At 37.4% G+C, this 18,463-nt stretch overlaps 1 protein-coding gene across 1 annotated transcript in view; it reads left to right on the forward strand.

Moving 5' to 3' along the window:
- Window positions 1-261: 261 nt before the first annotated feature.
- Window positions 262-18,463, forward strand: part of RAB18 (RAB18, member RAS oncogene family) — a 31,531-nt gene continuing 13,329 nt past the window's right edge. The window contains exons 1-3 of the mRNA XM_037037059.1: window positions 262-468; window positions 5,034-5,089; window positions 14,731-14,792. Coding sequence (XP_036892954.1) covers window positions 401-468; window positions 5,034-5,089; window positions 14,731-14,792 — 186 coding nt within the window. The 5' untranslated portion in view covers window positions 262-400. The remainder of the gene's footprint in view (window positions 469-5,033; window positions 5,090-14,730; window positions 14,793-18,463) is intronic.

The following is an 18,463-nucleotide window of genomic DNA, read 5'->3' on the forward strand; positions in this document are numbered from 1 at the left end:
TTCTTACTGCAACTTTTCCTATTGCAACTGTTAGGAGCAGGTGCTGAAATTTTAAGTAGAGCGTAACAGTCCCCCAGCTCAGCGCTTTCCCAAGGAAGCGGGGTTAGGTTAGGGCTGGGAAGGAGGAAGAACCTGTCAGAGAAGTCACACTCGGCGCCCCCGCCTCCCCCCCCCCACGCCCCTCAATCTGCGCTTGCTCAGGAGAGGCGCGACGCCTGGGACTCTAGGTTTGCGCAGACGCAGAAGCACCTCAAGGCGGAGATAGGGCTTCTGCAATCCACCAGCCGTGAAAAGAAGGTGGCGGCAGCGGAGGAGCAGTGCGCATGCACGGGCAGCTCTTCTCGGTGAGGGTTTGAGAGCGAGACCGTGGAGGCTGCGCTCCGAGCGGACAAGGGTCAGGATGGACGAGGACGTACTGACCACCCTGAAGATCCTCATTATCGGCGAGAGTGGCGTGGGCAAGTCTAGGTGAGGGAGTCTGCGGGTCGTGACAGGACGGCGGGGCCCTTTCCGCCTCCGTGGCCGCTGTGTTTTGTGCCGCGACCCGAAAGGTAACCGGCGGCGGCCGGCCTGGTGCGCCCCGGGGCGGGGCGGGCTCCGCTCCCGCCCTGCCCGGCGTCCCCGCCGCCGAGGCCCTTCGGCCTTTGGGCCCCGCGCCCGTCCGAGGGCCCGTTCGGGGCCTGTGCCCGGCCCGAGTTCGCTGGATTGCTCTGCCTCCTGTGGTACCGAGAAACAAACTAATAGGGGAACCGCTTCTGGTGTGGCGCGTTTGCTGCGGAGGAGCGCGGGGCGTGGCGGGCCGGGGTAGGCCGGAGTCTGGCCCGGCTGAGGCCTGGTCCAGGCCCCTCGGGGTTCAGGCTGCCTGTCACCCCGCGAGTTCGGAGTTGTAACTTTATCACTTAGGCGTTTCTGTGCGGCTTTATCTAAATCGTGTTCTTCGCAGGAAGTTTCGTGACGCCTTAGGTCACATTCCTGGCCTGTTTTGGTGCTCCCCATTGCAGCTTCTTTTCTGTGGTTTTTTTTCCCCCTGAGTCAGCTGTGAAAGAACTCATTGGTCTTCTAATTGCCTTTGGTCTGGGGTGCTAGAGTTTAAGCTGTGGACCACCTTTGAAAATAAAGGTTGCTAGTTCTCATTTTGCCACATCATATAGGGGTAGAAGGACAAATTGGTGCTCTGCTTTTTTTCTTCACAGTTTCTTGGGGAAATAACATTGACGGTTGTTGACGTGGAGCTAGGGAGGTGTTGCAAGAGGGTAGTGATTTCATCGAGGTCTTAGAACAAGTTCTCTGGGTGAACTTGCCCTTGCCAGCTGATGCCTTGTGCTTTAAACAAATTTCGCGTTCCAGGAGCTATAAGTAGTAGTTTTACATTGTAGCTGCACCTCCTGATAAACGTATTTTTCAAATCGCATTTAAACTCTTACTTTTTTTAGATACAGAAAGACTTGAAACCTTATTTTGTAATACATTCTGAAATTGTATGTATATTTAAAATATGACAACACATTTCGTAGTTTTTCTCCTTTAATGTGTACATTGGAGTAAGGGATTCCTGCACAACAAGGAATAAAGTAATGAAATACTATGGCTAGCCAGGTACTGTGATTTGTCTGAATAAAATAATTTTTATTGCTTGAAGGTTAAATAAAATAATTTGTCTGAATAAAGTAATGTTTTATCTGTTTGAAGGTTTAAAAATTAGTAAATATACTGAACATTGACTTAATAGGAATTCCATAGCATTGTGACCTTTCTTTTTTTCTTGAGATGTGACTGTCATTTAAGTTAAGGCCTCTGAAATTGCTGATTTTGAAGCCAGTAAAGGTCAAATGTCATTTCATGTGATTCAACCCAATACATGGTTGATTGGGACTTCTTCTAAATGTATTGGATGGATAACTAGTTGAGCTATGTTAAAATTTCCTCAAAGGTTAATAGTGTTTGCATAATTGTGGTTCTTCCTCTAGAGTAAAATGTGTTGTGTGTAATTACTGGTTTCCTTCGTTCTCTTTTTTCATACAAAAACTTATGTGGATGTAATATCCAAAATTTTTCTCAGTACTTCATGGTGAGTTATAAATTGCTAACTGCAAATATTTAACACTCTTAACTATCTCTTTAATGGAAAAATTGCATTTAGGGAGAAAGTTGTCTTATTTTTCTAGCTAAATATACATATTGTGTGTGTAATATGTTATAGAAAACAACATTTATCTTTCTGAATAAAATGAGAATAAATGACTACTAAAAAACAGAAGCCTGTTAGTTCAAAAACATATGTAGCCCTGGCTGGTGTAGCTCAGTGGATTGAGCGTGGGCCTGCGAACCACAAGATCATGGTTCGATTCCCAGTCAGGGCACATGCCTGGGTTGCGGGCCAGTTCCCAGCAGGGGACTCACGAGAGGCAACCATACATTGATATTTCTCTCCTCCTCTTCCCCTCTAAAGATAAATAAATAAAATAAAATAAAACATATGTCATGGACGTAATCTTAAAGGGTTGTTCTAACCAATAATTCATTTCTGTTTGTTTACAGATCTAGAGTTAGTGGAAGTGAGATACCACTTTTATTGAGAAATCGTTGCACGACAAAGGTTATCTTAACTCACTGAAATTAATGGGTTATTTTTCCAGTTTATTTGGACTCTTGGAGTGTAGTGAACACGTGTGTTAGCGGTCAGGAGATCAGGATTATGAAACTAGTTCTCCCACTTGGTGTCATCTCGTATCTGACATTTGAACACTCTGGACTTTCATTTCTTTATTTGAAAAATGAGGTGGGGATGGAAATCTCTCAAACCCTATTTCATGTTAAATATATAAGATTCTTTGATTCTATGGCTAGTCCAACAGAAATAAAGAAGTTGCGAAGTGTTTTAGAAACTGACCGTGATTTTAGGGATCATCTTTTATGTAAGTTGCTGTCCCCCCTGTGCCCCTTGTATCTCCATCCTTTCTGGCTAATTTCACTTGTAAATTAAGAGGTGCAAATTAGTTATAAATCACACTGTTTATTATAAATTTGATCTCCTCTTTACTTCTTGGTAGTTACTTCTTCCATCTTTAGCTCTGCATGGAGAGTATTTTGCTCCTTTAACTTTAAAAATATGAAAGTTTAAGCATATGTCCATTAGAGCAGTGCTTCTTAATAATTTTCAGGTTATGGGTTTCTTTCAAAATCTAATGGAGAAATGGACTCCATACCTAGAAGAATGAAGGTGTGCATAGATTTTTGGATGGGTTTTGAGCTGCCTGTGTATCCCTGGCTAAGATTGGCTGCTTATACCCAGAGCCTGTATTAGCATTTGTTTCTTTGCACTGCACTAATTCCCTGCCTTTCCTGACAAAGTGTCACTGATAACAAGAGTAGTTGTAAGCATTAGCGATTCTGTAAGAAAAACCCCTACCTCCATGTCTGGCACATTATCTATGTTCAATAAATAATAGCTAACACTATTGTTATTATTTATATTACTTAAGTATTGTTTCTATTACTACTACTGCTCTGTAAGGTTATGTTAACCTATGTTTTTGTAATATTTTCTGTAGTGACCAAGCATGGATACATACTTTTTCTATTCTTAAATTGTGGATGACTGAAATTTTTAGTGAAATTTTCACTTCCTTCATTTGAAATTTAGTCTTGCAGAGGGAAAATTTTTTTGCAAGAGTCTTTTAAGATTCTTAATTGCTCTCACCAAGCTCATGTTGAAAGTAAGTAAAAATAGTTACAGTCAAGCAGGTTCAGTGTTAACCAGAAAAATCTACAGTTTGACTCTTCTTTTTGACTTTGTGGTGTTGGTTTTATGGTAGACACTAGAAAGCAAAACCAGGAAAGGGACAGTTAATCCTTCAAATATAATCAATGATACTGGGTTTGGAAATTCTCAGGAAGCCACTATATTTTGCAGTATGCTCTGTGCCCCCCCATCCCCCCCATCCCCCCCCACCGCAAATCTCTAACATCAACAATTACAACCTATAGAAATACTTGTCCACAACCGAGACATCTGATATTTATTGCCTTAATTTCATTAATGCAAACAGGTCAATAGAAGTTTTGTCCTAGTTCAGGAAATAATGTGAGGGAAGATTAATTTTATAAATCTGGGGCTTTAACAAAAGTTTAGATTTTATTTATGAAGAGCTTCTAATAACTGACATTTCTGCTTCATATTAAATAAAATAATCCTAGGAGATATAAAATCTTAGAATATTATTTTACTCTGGTATCTTTTTGCTTTCATGTCACCTCTCCCTTTTTAGTGTCTTTACCATTTTTTAGGTTTAATCTTTTGTTACAAATCTCTCACCACACCACAACCATGGCAGTTGTCTTCTGTTGATTTTTCCTACTTTTTTTTTTGCTGGCATAACTTTTCAAAATGTAGAGCACTTCTTGCCATTCCTTTTTTAAAACCTTTCAGTAGCTCCCTATTGCCTACATGATTTCATACACCTTGCATATCATTTGCCAGAGTATTTGTACTCTGTATATCATGTGATCTGTCCGCCTTCACTGTTTATTAGTGTATCTTTTTATCCCACATAGGGAATAGTTATACTGTGTACTACAAAGAACTAGACATTCACATCTTTCTGTTTTTAGTTGAATTCAGAGTGAATTACACAACAGATATTTTTTGAGAAAATTAACTTGCTGCATTCCAAGAGACTTATTTTTCCCCCTTTGTCCACGTTAGTTAAAGTAAAAGCATGACGTGATGTTGTAGCACTTTCTTGGAAGGACATACCAGTAGAGTTAAAACAAATAAACAAACAAGCCTTTTCACACTTGGGGAAATTGTGTAGGGAAGCATGGGGAATATGTTTTCTAGAGTACACTACTTTGCTCTTCTTTAATTGCCTTTCCAATAATTTAATTTGTTCTTATATACCTGCACTGAAGCAGTATTTTGGGAGTAATATTCTTAGATGCATCTGATTGGTGAGAAAATATAACATCACGAACATATCAAGTGATTAGCGGAAAAGTCATATTTCTAATCTGTGTTTTTATATCTCTTCTAGCCTGCTCTTGAGGTTCACAGATGATACTTTTGATCCAGAACTTGCAGCAACAATAGGTAAGCCTATGTTTAAAAATCAAGCTAAATATTTTCTTGCTGTCAGGATGTTTTATCTACTCCCTGCTCCCCATTTGTCTTTCGAAGCTTAACTTGGTTGTCATTAAGTTTCTGAAGGCTTTGTAGATCTCATGAAGCAAAAATAACTTTCTAATCTATTGTATCATGGTACTTTAACACTGTGGATGTTATGATTACCTGCAAATACAGTTTCTTTTTTGTACCGTGGATTGTGTTTTATTCAGCAGTGTCCAATTATCTGAGTATTTATTGTATACCAGGCACTCTCCTAAGAGGTGGGGTTATAATGATGAATAATACAGATTTGGTCTCTATCATAATGGACCTAATAGTGTCGCTTTAGTAGCATATGTTAATTTTGTGTTTTTAGCATTTGCTACAGTATCTGGAATGAACTCTGCCCTCAATATATTTATCAGTATGTTATTAAACATTGTTAGGAGCAGTGATACCTAAATTCCTTTTAAAAGTGAAATTCAGATTACCTGAGAATGGTTTGCCATAATAGCTTTTTAGAATATATGAGAAGATAGAGCTAAATATTTTGGTATTGTATGTTTAGGGAGTAGACAACAATATTAAGATATTAAGAGATAGCTTGTCAGAGTTCAAAGAGCTGAGTCAGAGCAAGATCAGTCTGGGCTGTGCCTTGAACTAGTTGTGATCTTGGGCAAGGCATTTAACTTCATTGCCTTCATTCATGAATTGAGAAGTTTTGGTAATAGAGAATACATTTCTTCCCACTCTGACATTTTATGATCTGATGAGTGGAATGTAGTAAAGATGATCCTAGCACTGTTAAGGAAAATGGTTTCTCTTGCTCTTAACTGGCTTCATTTGTTTTCACTTACTGTGGTTCTGTTTATTTTTAAATAATTTTATACCTAGAGAAAAGTTGTGAAAATATTTCAAAGAATTCCTCTATATCTTACTCAAATTCTCCAACTGTTAATATTAATCACATTTGGTTTATCCTCTCTCTGCATTCAAACAGTGGTCTCGTGCTTTCCCCAGTTGTTTGAGGGGAAATTACAGATCTAATGTCTTTAACTTCTAAATACTTTATTGTGTATTTCCTAAGTTAACATGGATAAAATTCCACTGTATACATTCAGATTTTATCAATTTTCTTACTATTGTCTTATGTAGTAAAAGTAAAAGAATTATTTCTGGTCCAGGATTCAGTGCAAGATCACACATTGAATTTAGTTGTCATTTCTCTTTAATCTTTTTTAATCCAAACAGTCTTCAGTTCTTTGTGTTTCATGGCCTTGACATTTTTAAAATAAGTTTTTATTTTTCAGTTACAGTTGGTATACAATAATTTATTAGTTTCAGGTGTACACCACAGTAATTAGACATTCATGTAGATCATGAAGCAATGACCCCATTAAATCTAGTACTCATCTGATATCATACATAGTTAAGACAATATTATGGACTATATTCCCAATGCTGTACTTTACATCCCAGTCAGTATTCCTTAACTACAGATTTGCCCTTCTTAATCCCTTCAGTTTTCCTACTCATACCTCCTACCCTTCTCCCCTCTGGCAACCTTCAAATTGTTCTCTGTATCTATGAGCCTGTTTCCATCTGCTTGTTCATTTATTTTGTTTTCCTAGATTTTACATTTAAAGGAAATCATGACATTTGTCATTCTCTGTCTCACTTATTTCCCTCAGAACAATATGCTTTAGGCCCATCCATGCTGTTGCAGATGGAGAGATTTCATTCATTTTTTTATGGCTGAGCCATATTCCATTATATATGTACCACTTCGTTTTTATTCATCTATTGATGGACACTTAGGTTGCTTCCATATGTTGGCTATTGTAAATAATGCTGCAATGAACATATGGCTTATATTTTTACAATTTAGTGTTTTGGGTTTCTTTGAGTAAATATCCATATGTGGAATTGTTGAGTTCTTCTTGGTCTCTTGTGATAGCCTTTGTTTTAAAGTAAATTTTGTCTGTTACAAGTATTGCTATCCAAGTTATTTTATTTTGTTTTGTAATGAAATATATTTTCCATCCCTTTACTTTCAGTGCATGTATCTTTTTGTCTGAGGTGAGTCTCTTGTAGGTAGTATATGTTTGGGTCTTGTTTTGTTACCTCTTCAGCCACTGAATATCATTTGATTGGAATATTTAATCTTTTTGCATTTATAGTAGTTGTTGATAAGTATGTATTTATTGCCATTTTATTAGTCATAATTTTATCTTTTTTTCTTCTTAAAGATCCTTTAACATTTCTTGTAATACTGGTTTGGTGATGATAAACTCCTTTAGCTTTTCTTGTTTGGGAAGCTCTTTATCTGTCCTTTGATTCTAAGTGATAGCCTTACTGGGTAGAGTAGTTTGGGTTGCATGTCCTTATTTTCCATCACTTTGAATACTTCTTGCCAGTCCCTTCTGGCCCAAATTGTTTCTTTTGAGAAATCAGCTGGCATTCCTGTGGGAACTCCTTTGAAGGTAACCAACTTCTTTTCACTTGCTGATTTTAAGATTCTCTCTTTGTCTTTATCCTTTGGCATTTTAATTATGATGTGTCTTGGGGTGGGCGGCTCTGTGCTTCCTGGGCTTGTATGTCTATTTCCTTCACTAAGTTAGGGAAGTTTTCCATCATTTTTTTTTCACATAGATTTTCCATTCCTTGCTGTCTGTCTTCTTCTGGTACTCTCATAATGTGAATGTGGGTATGTCTGAAGTTGTGCCAGGAGGCTCCTTAAATTATCCTCATTGTTTTTCATTTATTTTTTTTCTTTTTGCTGTTCTGTTTGGGTGTTTTCTGCTTTCCTATATTCTAAATTACTGATGTGTGCCTGCTTCATCTACTCTACTACTGTTGATTTCCTGTAATGGATTCTTCATTTCAGTTAATGTGTTCTTCATTTCTGACTTGTTCTTTTCTATATTTTGTCTCCATTTTTATGTTTCTATAAGTTTGTTGAAGTTCTAACAAGTTCATTTACTCTTCCCCTAAGTTTATTGAGTATCCTTGTAACCAGTGTTTTGAACTCTGCATCTGAGAGATGGTATAGTTCTGTTTTTAGAGTTTTGTTCTGTTCTTTCATTTGGGATATGTTTCTTTGTTTCTTCTTTTTGGCTGCCTCTCTATACTTGTTTCTGTGTATTGGGTAGAAACCTGGGCTTCTGGGCTTGGTAAAGTGGTCTTATACATAATAGGTGTCCTGTGTAGCCCAGTGTTGTAGCCTCCCCTATCACCCAAGTTGAGTGTTCCAGGTGCAGCCTATCACCCCAACCCTTGGTGTGTAGGCTTTGTGCACAATCGTGTTGTAGTTGAGCCTTGATTGCTGTTGGGAACCTCAGTAGGAGGGATTGACTGCCCCCAGCCAATTGGCTATGAGGACCAGCTATGACTAGGTGGAACTGGCTGCTGTGCAGGGGCCAGCCCCACATACAGGACTTGCTTCAGCAGAACCAAGTGCCCGATAGTCTGCCCCTTGAGCCTATCACTGATGGAGGTGGTTGGGTGGTACTCAGAGTTGTCCGAAGCTATCTACCAGGAGCATTGGCTCTAGGACCTCCCAGGAATTGCAGGCCAAGGTCAGCCACCACCTGTGCTCTGTGCTGGGCCACCTGGCATTAGCTACGTAGTGATCCACAGATGGCTGGCCTTAGAGTTCCCAGGAGAGTTTATAGATGTTTGATGCTTTAACATAAGCTTGTTAAAATATTTGGAAATTTGAAATAATTCAAAGGAAAGTCTAACTATTCCATTTCATATAATTTCATTCAGTTAAACATTTTAATTGGAATAAAACAATAAAAATGACACTAGCATTTCTTTATTTAGAATAATGGCAAATACTTCCTCATATTTAATAGTTTGTTTTGAGGTTTTTACTTTTACTTTGAGGTTTTATTAGAAAGTGTTGTGATTTTTTTCCATTTGTCTTTTCAGCATTGATACATTGTTGATAGACTTTATACTGAAATGTCCTTGCTTTCGTAGATAAGTCTTCACTCATACTGTTTGACATATTTCTGGATTCTGTTGACTGATACTTAGTTTAGAATTTTTACATCTAGCTCTGGCTGATGTGACTCAGTGGATTGAGTGCTGCCTTTGAACTGAAAGGTCACTTGGTTGATTCCTAGTCAGGGCATGTGCCTGGGCTGTGGGCCAGGTCCCTAGTTGGGGGCGTGCAAAAGGCAATCAATTGATGTTTCTGTCCCTCTCTGTCTCCCTCCCTTCCTATCTCTTTAAAAATACAAGTAAAATCTTTAAAAATAATTTTACACCTATTTTTAGATATAGAATGTCTCCCCCCCTTTTTTTGGTATATTTAAAAAATCAGGACTTGGTATTAGAGTTGTACTGGTTTATAAAATGAAGAAGCTTTTAAATTATCTTTACCAGCTTGAATCTGTTCTTTAAAGGTTTTATTTCAATCTGATCCTGTTCCTTTCCATGCCATTCCAACCTCTTCAAATTTTCTGTTTCTTAAGGTAGTTTTGAGAATGTATCTGGAAAGCCCACTTACTTCTTAAGTTAGTTGCACGTAGTATTCTTTCAAACTCTTCATTATCTGTGTTTAAGTTCCTTTCTCATTTCTAAACTTTTATATTTTGGTATATTGAGGGACATATCTATTTTATTGTTTGAGGAATTGCTTTACTTTTTCAATTCCTTTTGACTTTTCTTTTGGTTTAATTTGTTGGTTTCTTAACATGAATATTAACTTACCTTATTTTTGATGTCACTTTTTAATAAAGGTGTACTCTCAGTAAGTTTTACCATGTCTCATAGGTTGTGGTGTGGTGTGTTTCTTTTTTATTTTTCTTAGATAGTTTGAATTTTCAGTTTGAACATTTGAAATCTTTGATTTAGAAATGGTCTTCTTGATTTCCAGGCCCTTTTTTTGTTTATTTATTTCTTGTTTATTGGACAGTGTTCCCCATGTAAAGTAAAAACCCTCTGCCAGCCTCATGTCCTTCAGCCGCAGTTAGGTTGGAACCTCCCAATTCATTCTGACAAGACTGATGTCAGTGGAGTTGAAGAGCACTTAAATTAGGAAAGGTTGTGAAAATGAAGGAATGAGCCAGGCAAATGCAAACAACCAAAAGCAGAGGTGGTCATTTAAGTTAGGGTAGAATTTAAGGTTAATGCACTGGTCAGAATAAAATAGGGTATTATGTAATGATCAAAGGTCCAATTAATTAACAAAGCAGCTATAACAGTCATAAGCAAGTAGGCACTGAACATAGAAGCTCTGTGTGTGTGTGTGTGTGTGTATAGAATTGCTTATGTACATTATAAATACACACACATGCATGTGCAAAATCTGTCCATACATAGAGATGAAGTAAAATTTACTTTTACTTCAGAATTGTTCCAGCCTATCATGTAGCACGTTTTATTTATCAATTTAGTTTTGGTTCCTGGACCCAATTCCAATTAGTGTGGAAGGAGTGTCTTCCATGTAATCAGTTCTTGAGACACTAGCTGGCTCAATTTTGATAGCTAACCAGAGATAGCATCAGATCTTAGAGGCTAAGGGTCAGTCCTATGGGACTGCCCACTTCCTCCTGTCTCCACTTCAAATGCCCTCTCCCCGCCACCATCACTACTTCAGATGCCAGTCCAAATCCCAGGTTGTCATCTGTCATTCTGACTGGCTATAAGGCGGGTTCCCACAATCTCCTCCTTGGACTTCAGATGTCAGTCATAAATTCAGTCGTCGCCTGTACTTATAACTGATTGGCTGTAAATCAGTTTCCCTCTAGTCTCTCCTCAGGTTCAATTAATTTGCTAGAGCAGCTCACAGAACTCAGAGAAACATTTCACTTACTACATCACTGATATATTATAAAAGGAACAGACAGATGAAAGAAATGCATAGGGCAAGATGTGTAGGAAGGATTGTAGAGCTTCTATACACCCCTCATCCCAAAGTCAATGTGGAAGCTCTTTGAACCCTCTTGTTTTTGTTTTCTATGGAGGCTTCATTATATAGGCAGGATTGATTAAATCATTGGCTATTGGTGATTGATTCAACCTCCAGCCCTTCTCCCCTTCTCCACAGAGATCAGAGACAGAACTGAAAGTTCCAATCCCCTATTCACAAGGTTGGGTCCCCTGGCAACCAGTCTCCATCCTTAGGTGGAGTCTAAAAGCCACTTCATAAACATTTCTGCAAAAAAAGTTCTTGGAATTTCCGTACAGATTGTGTTGATGAATCTGTAGATTGCTGTGTGTAGTGTTGTCATCTTAACAGTGCTAAGTCTTTCATGAACTCATGAACACAGCATCTCTTTCCTTGTACTTGTGTCTTGTTTAATTTCTGTCAGCAGTGTTCATAGGTGTCAGCATGTAAGTCCTAAACCTCCTTGGTTAAATTTATTCTTAAGTCATTTATTCTTTTTTTGTAAAGATTTTATTTATTTATCTTTAGAGAGGAAGGAAAGGAGAGAAGGAGAGAAAGATCAATGTATGGTTGCCTCTTGTGAGTCCCCTGCTGGGAACTGGCCTTCAACCCAGGCATGTGCCCTGACTGGATTCGAATTGCGACCGTGTGGTTCGCAGGCCTGCGCTCAATCCACTGAGCTACACCAGCCAGGGCTCATTTATTCTTTTTGATGCTATAAGTGGAATGGAATGTTTTTTTTATATTCTTTGGAGTTTTTCATTGCTAGTATATACAAATGCAACTGATTTTGTATTGATTTTACATTCTACAACTTTGCTGAATTCATTTATTCTTGCAGGGTTGTGTGTGTGTGTGTGTGTGTGTGTGTGTATAGAATAGAGTCAATAGGATTTTCTATATATTAAGAGTATGTTGTCTGAATAGACATAATTTTACTTCTTCCTTTCCACTTTGGATGCCTTTTATTTCCCTTTTCTTTCCTAATTGTTCTGGCTAGAACTTCCAGTACTGTATAGTGAGAATGGGCCTCCTTGTCCAGTTTTTGATCTCACAGGAAATACTTCCATGTTGGTGAACACTTGGAGCTGCTAGGAGGATGGGGGGCTTCGAGGAGGGCATAGAGGCCATGTGCCCCTTCCCGCATTCCTTGCCCTTTGTGTCTCTTTCATTTTACTGTTCCAGTAACTAGGAAAAAGGCCAGCTTGCCCCTGATCATGCTGTCTGTGGTTATTAAGGAAATAATAAAAGCATACTGTTGAGTTATATGCTTTTATTATACGTGTCTACTTTATAGCCAGTTGGTCAGAAGCACAGTCAACAACCTGGATTACAGTTGGCATCTGTAATGACGGGTGCAGTGGTCTTGTGGGACTGAACCCTTACTCTGTGGGATCTGACTCTAATTCCAGGTTTGTAGTATCAGAGCTGCACTGAATTGTAGGACAACTGCCCAGCGTCCCTGGAGAGATGGAGAATTGCTTCTTGTGGGGAAACCCCTACATATCTGGTCACAGAAAATGTTCAGTTTTGTAGTGGAGGAAAAACATGGGAGTGTTTCTAGACATTCTGCTTCTAGTATGAGCTCCTTGTCATCCACATGAGGAGGTCGAAAAGATATTTTAGTCAAATCTAGTAGTAAGAATTTGGCAAAATCAAATTGATCAGAGATTCCCACATTCTGCCGCCAATGAAGTCAAATTAACAGCCACTTGGAAACAGAACCAGGCCTGGTGAAGAAACAGTTTGAGCATATGAGGGCTAAAGAGCTCAATGGCAGCTCATTAGAATCACTAGAAGAGACAAGGGAAGATGAGTGGGGACTTGAGGGGTCTCAGTCTAGATGAGATGCCCTGTCAGCCTAACTGCATGTGTTGACTTTGATGGTAGGGTGTTCTCTGTAACTTTGAGATCTGATATGTTAGAATAATAAAAATTGGAAACAATTATCAACGTGCAAACTACACATGACAGAGACAGTCATTAGGCTGTCCAGAAACACACAGAAACAGGAAATTATAAAAGAGAAAGGCGATTAGGGGAAGAAGATGGGAAAACAAACATTCTGGAAACAGTGAGTTTCTTTTCTTGGGTAAACTAATTAGCCAATAACTAGGAAAAAGGCCAGCTTGCCCCCTGATCATGTTGTCTGTGGTTATTAAGGAAAAAAGAGTTCTCCACTCTCTGAAAAACCTTGAGAATTTAACTGTAAAATATGTATGACAGGCTGTCTCTCTGTGAATCTACCAATGGCCTTGATTTAGTACGTGCACCAAGTCAGAACTGTTACCCTCATCTGGAGTTTCTTGGGTTTTCTTTTGTTTTTTAAACTGATATGAATAAAATGTAAGGAATTTCATATGTATATTTTTTAATCCAGATGTAGTGTATACAAGGTTATTTAACATGGGATTTTGGGGGGAGGTGGGTTGCAAAGAAACTTTATACTTAGGCTTTCCTTGGACTAAGTAATTGGTACATTCCTTTAACTAATTGTTGTACATCATCCTAGGCATGGCTTTAACAACTCCTTTATCACTTTAGCCCAAAACACCAAACTTTTTTGTTTTAATCTTTGGCACAGGAAGACCTGTCATAATGCACATTTTGAAATGCATTTTTATTCCTAATTTGTATATGTAATGGATTACCAGAAATCATCTAAGAATTACTAATATATTTCCTTATTGGTGACAGGTGTTCTATTAAACCGTTAGTATGTGAGGGTGCTGTTCATCTTAGTTGTGGCTTTTCTGAATTAATTGTGACAAGTTAATAAGATCTTTTTAAAGTTACTTTCCAAACTTCTTAAGCTAATGTTTTCCCTCTAGCCAGGAGGGTAGACTGCATATTATTTCTGATACTCTTTAAAGGCCTGTGGGCAGTTACTTTCATTCAAGCCAGATGGCATGTGTCAACTCCTTTTCCTGAAAAGGGAGATGTTTTGGGGGGTTACTGTAGTAAAACCTTATGTGACTTTTTATGAAGCTCTTTTTCTCTTTATGTAAATTACTACCAATACAAGAATTTTACAGAACTGTGAGCACCCTTGTACCTCCTCCTGTCTTTCAGAAGGGTTGGGCACAGTTTCTTTTGTGTGTGTAAATTCTCTTTTTGAAATTGTGCAGTGGTTAAGTGATCATTGATAAAGTTATATAAAACTAATACTGTTTTTAGGATAAAAATAAACAAAACAAAGAATTTACAAGATAAGGAGTGGCTCCTTCATGTTTTTACTAGTCCTCCAGGTTTCCTACAGTCAGAATTCAAGTTAGGGAGTTGGTTAGCTGTGAATGACACTCTTCATAATAGTGTGCAGATGCTTAGGGAGCCTCTGAAAATTGCCTGGTTTCACAGCCAGCCCCAGGTAGTCTTTCGTACTTAAACACTCTGAATTCTAACTCTTGGCTTGTAATGTGCATGTTCAGTCTCCCCCTTACATTGGATTATATTTTTTTCAGTAAAATTTTTATTTTTTTAAGAAGCACAGGTAGGCGAATGTTTGAATTCTATAAACATGTGGTTTTCATTATCCTGACTAAATCCTAAGGTGCTGAACTTTAGTGACACTTTTTCTTTTATCTTCACATCCATAACTCTTAAGAACTTGGGGTGTGAATTAGGGCATTTGATAAAACGACTTTTTTGTTTTCTGATGTTCTTGGTAATTGATTTTAAAAATGTATCTTACTGGGATTCTTACCAAAATTTTTATTTTTTCAAGGTGTTGACTTTAAAGTGAAAACAATTTCAGTGGATGGAAATAAGGCTAAACTTGCAATATGGGTAAGACTTTTAAAATGTATTTGTATAAATATTAAATTGTACTTTTTAAAGAAGTAAGGCTTGGTGTTTATAGTTTTTTAGAGGTGAATGAACAATTTGTATTAAATAACTTTTGGGAAATTTGATGTTGATTAAAGGATAAGCAATAAATAATTATATCTTATAGTTGGATAAAAGACCTGTTTTATTTAAATTTTTCAAATATAATAGTCCATTCAGAATATTGAAAAATGGAGCAAAATATTTATAAAATCATCATCTATGCCAGAAAGAATTGTTGTTATTGGATGTATTTCTTTAAAGTTTTTAAAAGATAACTTAGACTAAACTAACATAACACTAAAGGCAGAGGGGAAAGGGAAATGGAGTTATACTTAGAAAAAATATTTTTGTTTTAAGTATAAATATTTATAAAATTTGAGTTTTCCAATGTTGGGCTTATTTTTTTTTATTGTTCTTCAAGTACAGTCTGTTTTCCCCCTACCCCTTTTCCACTCCATGCCCAGTCTTTACATACTGCCTTTTATTTCATTTGCCTGTCAACCAACAGTTCTGATCTACATTGCTCTGCTGACAAGACATCTTCATGGTAATGCTGAATAGGTAGCTTAATTTAAAAAACATTTTTATTGAATTTATTGGAGTGACATTGGATAATATAGTATTTCTATAATTTTCATTCTATAATATAGGTACACCATTTTATAATACATCATCTGTATGTTGTATTGTGTTTACCACCCTACATCAAGTCTCCTTCCATCACCATTTATCCCTCCTTTACTTCTACCTCGTCTACCCCCCTCCTTTCCCTCTTGTAATCACCACACCATGGTCTGTGTCTGTGAGTTTTTTTCTTAAACCCTTCAACTTTTTAACCCAGTGCCCCTAACTCTCCTCTCCTCTGACAGCTGTCAGTGTGTACTCTACCTGTGAGTCTGTTTCTGTTTTGTTTATTTTATTTTGTTCATTAGATTCCACACTGAACTGAAATCATATGGTACTTGTCTTTCTCTGATTGGTTTATTTCACTTAGCAAAATATTCTCTAGGTCTGCCCATGTTGTCACAATTGGAAAGATTTCCTTCTTTTTTATGGTCAGGTAATATTCTACCATGTAAATGTACACAGCTTTTTTATTCATTCACCTACAGGTGGGCACCTGGGCTGCTTCCAAATCCTGCATATTGTAAATAATGCTGCAATGAGCATAGGGGTGCATATATTCTTTTGAATTAATGTTTTGGGTTTCTTTGATTATTTTCCCAGAAGTGGAATTCCTGGATCGTAAGGCAGTTCCATTTTTAATTTTTTGAGGAAACTCCATATGGCTTTCCATATTGGCTGCCCTAGTCTGCATTTCCAACAGTGCACAAGGGTTCTCTTTTCTCTACAACCTCGCCAACACTTGTTTGTTATTTTATTGATGGTAGTCATTCTGACTGGTGTGAGGTGATAATCTCATTGTGATTTTAATTTGCATTTCTCTTATGATTAGTGATGTTGAGCATCTTTTCATATGTCCGTTGGTCATCTGTATGTCCTCTTTGGAAAAGTGTCTACTAAGGGTCTTTTGCCCATTTTTAAATAAAATTGTTTATTTTTGGTGTTGCATTGTATAAGTTCTATATAGGCTTTGGATATTAACCCCTTATCAGATATATTATTGATGAATATAATTCTCCCACAGCGGGTTGTCTTTTCATTTCATTGAAGGTTTCCTTTGCTGTGCAAAAACATTTTAGTTTAACATAGTCCCATTTGTTTTTTTTTCTTTTTTTTTTACCTTGCTTTAGGAGATATATCAGAAAAAATATTACTAAGAAAAATGTCCAAGATTTTACTGCCTGTATTTTCTTCTAGGATTTTTGTGGTTTCGAGTCTTTCATATAAGTCATTAATTCATTTTCAGTTTGTTCTTGTGTATGGTGTAAGGAGTTGGTCCAGTGTATGGTGTGAGTGTATGGTGTGAGTATCTGTCCAGCTTTCCTAGAACTATGTACTGAAGAGACTGTCTTTACCACATTGTATGTTCTTGCCTCCTTCTTCAAATATTAGTAGACCATAAGGTGTGGGTTTATTTTTGGTTGCTCTGTTCTTTTTTATTTTTCCTTTTATTGACACTAAAGAGAGGGGAAGGAACAAAGAAAGGAAGAGAAACATCAGTGTGAAAGAGAACCCCTGCCTCTTGTACACGTCCTGACTGGGGACCAAACCCACAACCCAGGTGTGTTCCCTGACCAAGAATCAGATCACAACATTTCAGTTTGCAGGATGATGCCCAACCAGTGGAGCCATACCAGCCAGGGCTTGGTCTTCTGTTCAGTTGATCTATATGTCTGGTTTTGCCAGTATCATGGTATTTTGATTACTGTGGCCTTCTAGTATAGTCTGATATCAGGTAGTGTGATTCCTCCAACTTTGTTGTTCTTTGTCAAGATTGCTGTAGTTATTCAGGGTTTTTTTTGTGGTTCCACATAAATGTTTGGAGTATCTTCTAGTTCTGTGAAATATGCCATTGGTATTTTGATAGGAATTGCAGTGAATCTATAGATTGCTTTGGGTAGAATGGACGTCTTAATAATGTTAATTCTTCCTGTCCATGAGTACAGTACATGCTTTTATTTATTTATATCTCCTTCAGTTTCTTTCTTTGCTGTCTTATAATTTTCCGAGTAGAGGTCTTTTATATCCTTGGTTAAATTTATTCCTTGGTGTTTTATTTTAGTTTTTGAACCAATCGTAAATGGGATTGTTTCCCACTTAGATAGTTTATTGTTGGTACATAAAGATGCACCTGATAGCTGTATGTATTTTGTGTTCTCCTGCACTACTGAATTCTTTTATCAGTTCCAGTAATTTTTTCTTGGAGTTTTTAGGGTTTTCTATGTACAGTATCATGTCATCTGCAAATAATGACAGTTTTACTTTGTCCTTTTTAATTTGGATGCTTCTTATTTGTTTTTGTCTGGTTGCTGTGGTTAGGACTTCCAGTATAGTGTTGAATAAAAGTCTGTCTTGTTACAGATCTTACTTAATGGAACACTTTTAGTTTTGCCCATTGAGTACAATGTTGGCTGTGTGTTTGTCACCTATGGTCTTTATTATGTTTAGGTGCAATTCCTCTATTGCCACTTTGCTGAGTTTTTATCATAAATGTGTGCTAGATTTTATCAAATGTTTTTTCTGTATCATTGATACAATCGTGTGATTTTTATCCTTCATTTTGTTTATGTCATGTACCATGTTTGTTGATTTGCAGATATTGTACCAAGTTTGTATCCCTGGAATAAATCCCACTTGATCATGGTGTATGATCTATGTAATGTATTGTTGGGTCTGGTTTGATAATATTTTTTGAGGATTTTAGCATTTATGTTCATTGGGGATATTGGTCTATACTTTTCTTACCTTGAAGTTTTTTTATCAGGCTTTGGCAGGAGAACTTGGGCCTCTTCCCTCCTCTTGAATTTTTTGGAACAGTTTGAAAAGTATAGGTGTTTGTTCTTTTTTTTTTTTTTTGGATGTTTGGTAAAAATCACCAGTGAAGCCATTGGATCCAGGACGTTTGTTCATTGATAGTCATTTGTTGAAGTTGGTCTGTTCAGATTTTCTATTTTTGTCTTGATTTAGTTTTGGAAGATTGTATGCTTCTAGGAATTTATGCATTT

This window comes from Sturnira hondurensis, unplaced genomic scaffold, assembly GCF_014824575.4.
Source record: "Sturnira hondurensis isolate 20B ecotype Veracruz unplaced genomic scaffold, ASM1482457v3 Scaffold0022910, whole genome shotgun sequence".
In the NCBI taxonomy this organism is placed as follows: domain Eukaryota; kingdom Metazoa; phylum Chordata; class Mammalia; order Chiroptera; family Phyllostomidae; genus Sturnira; species Sturnira hondurensis.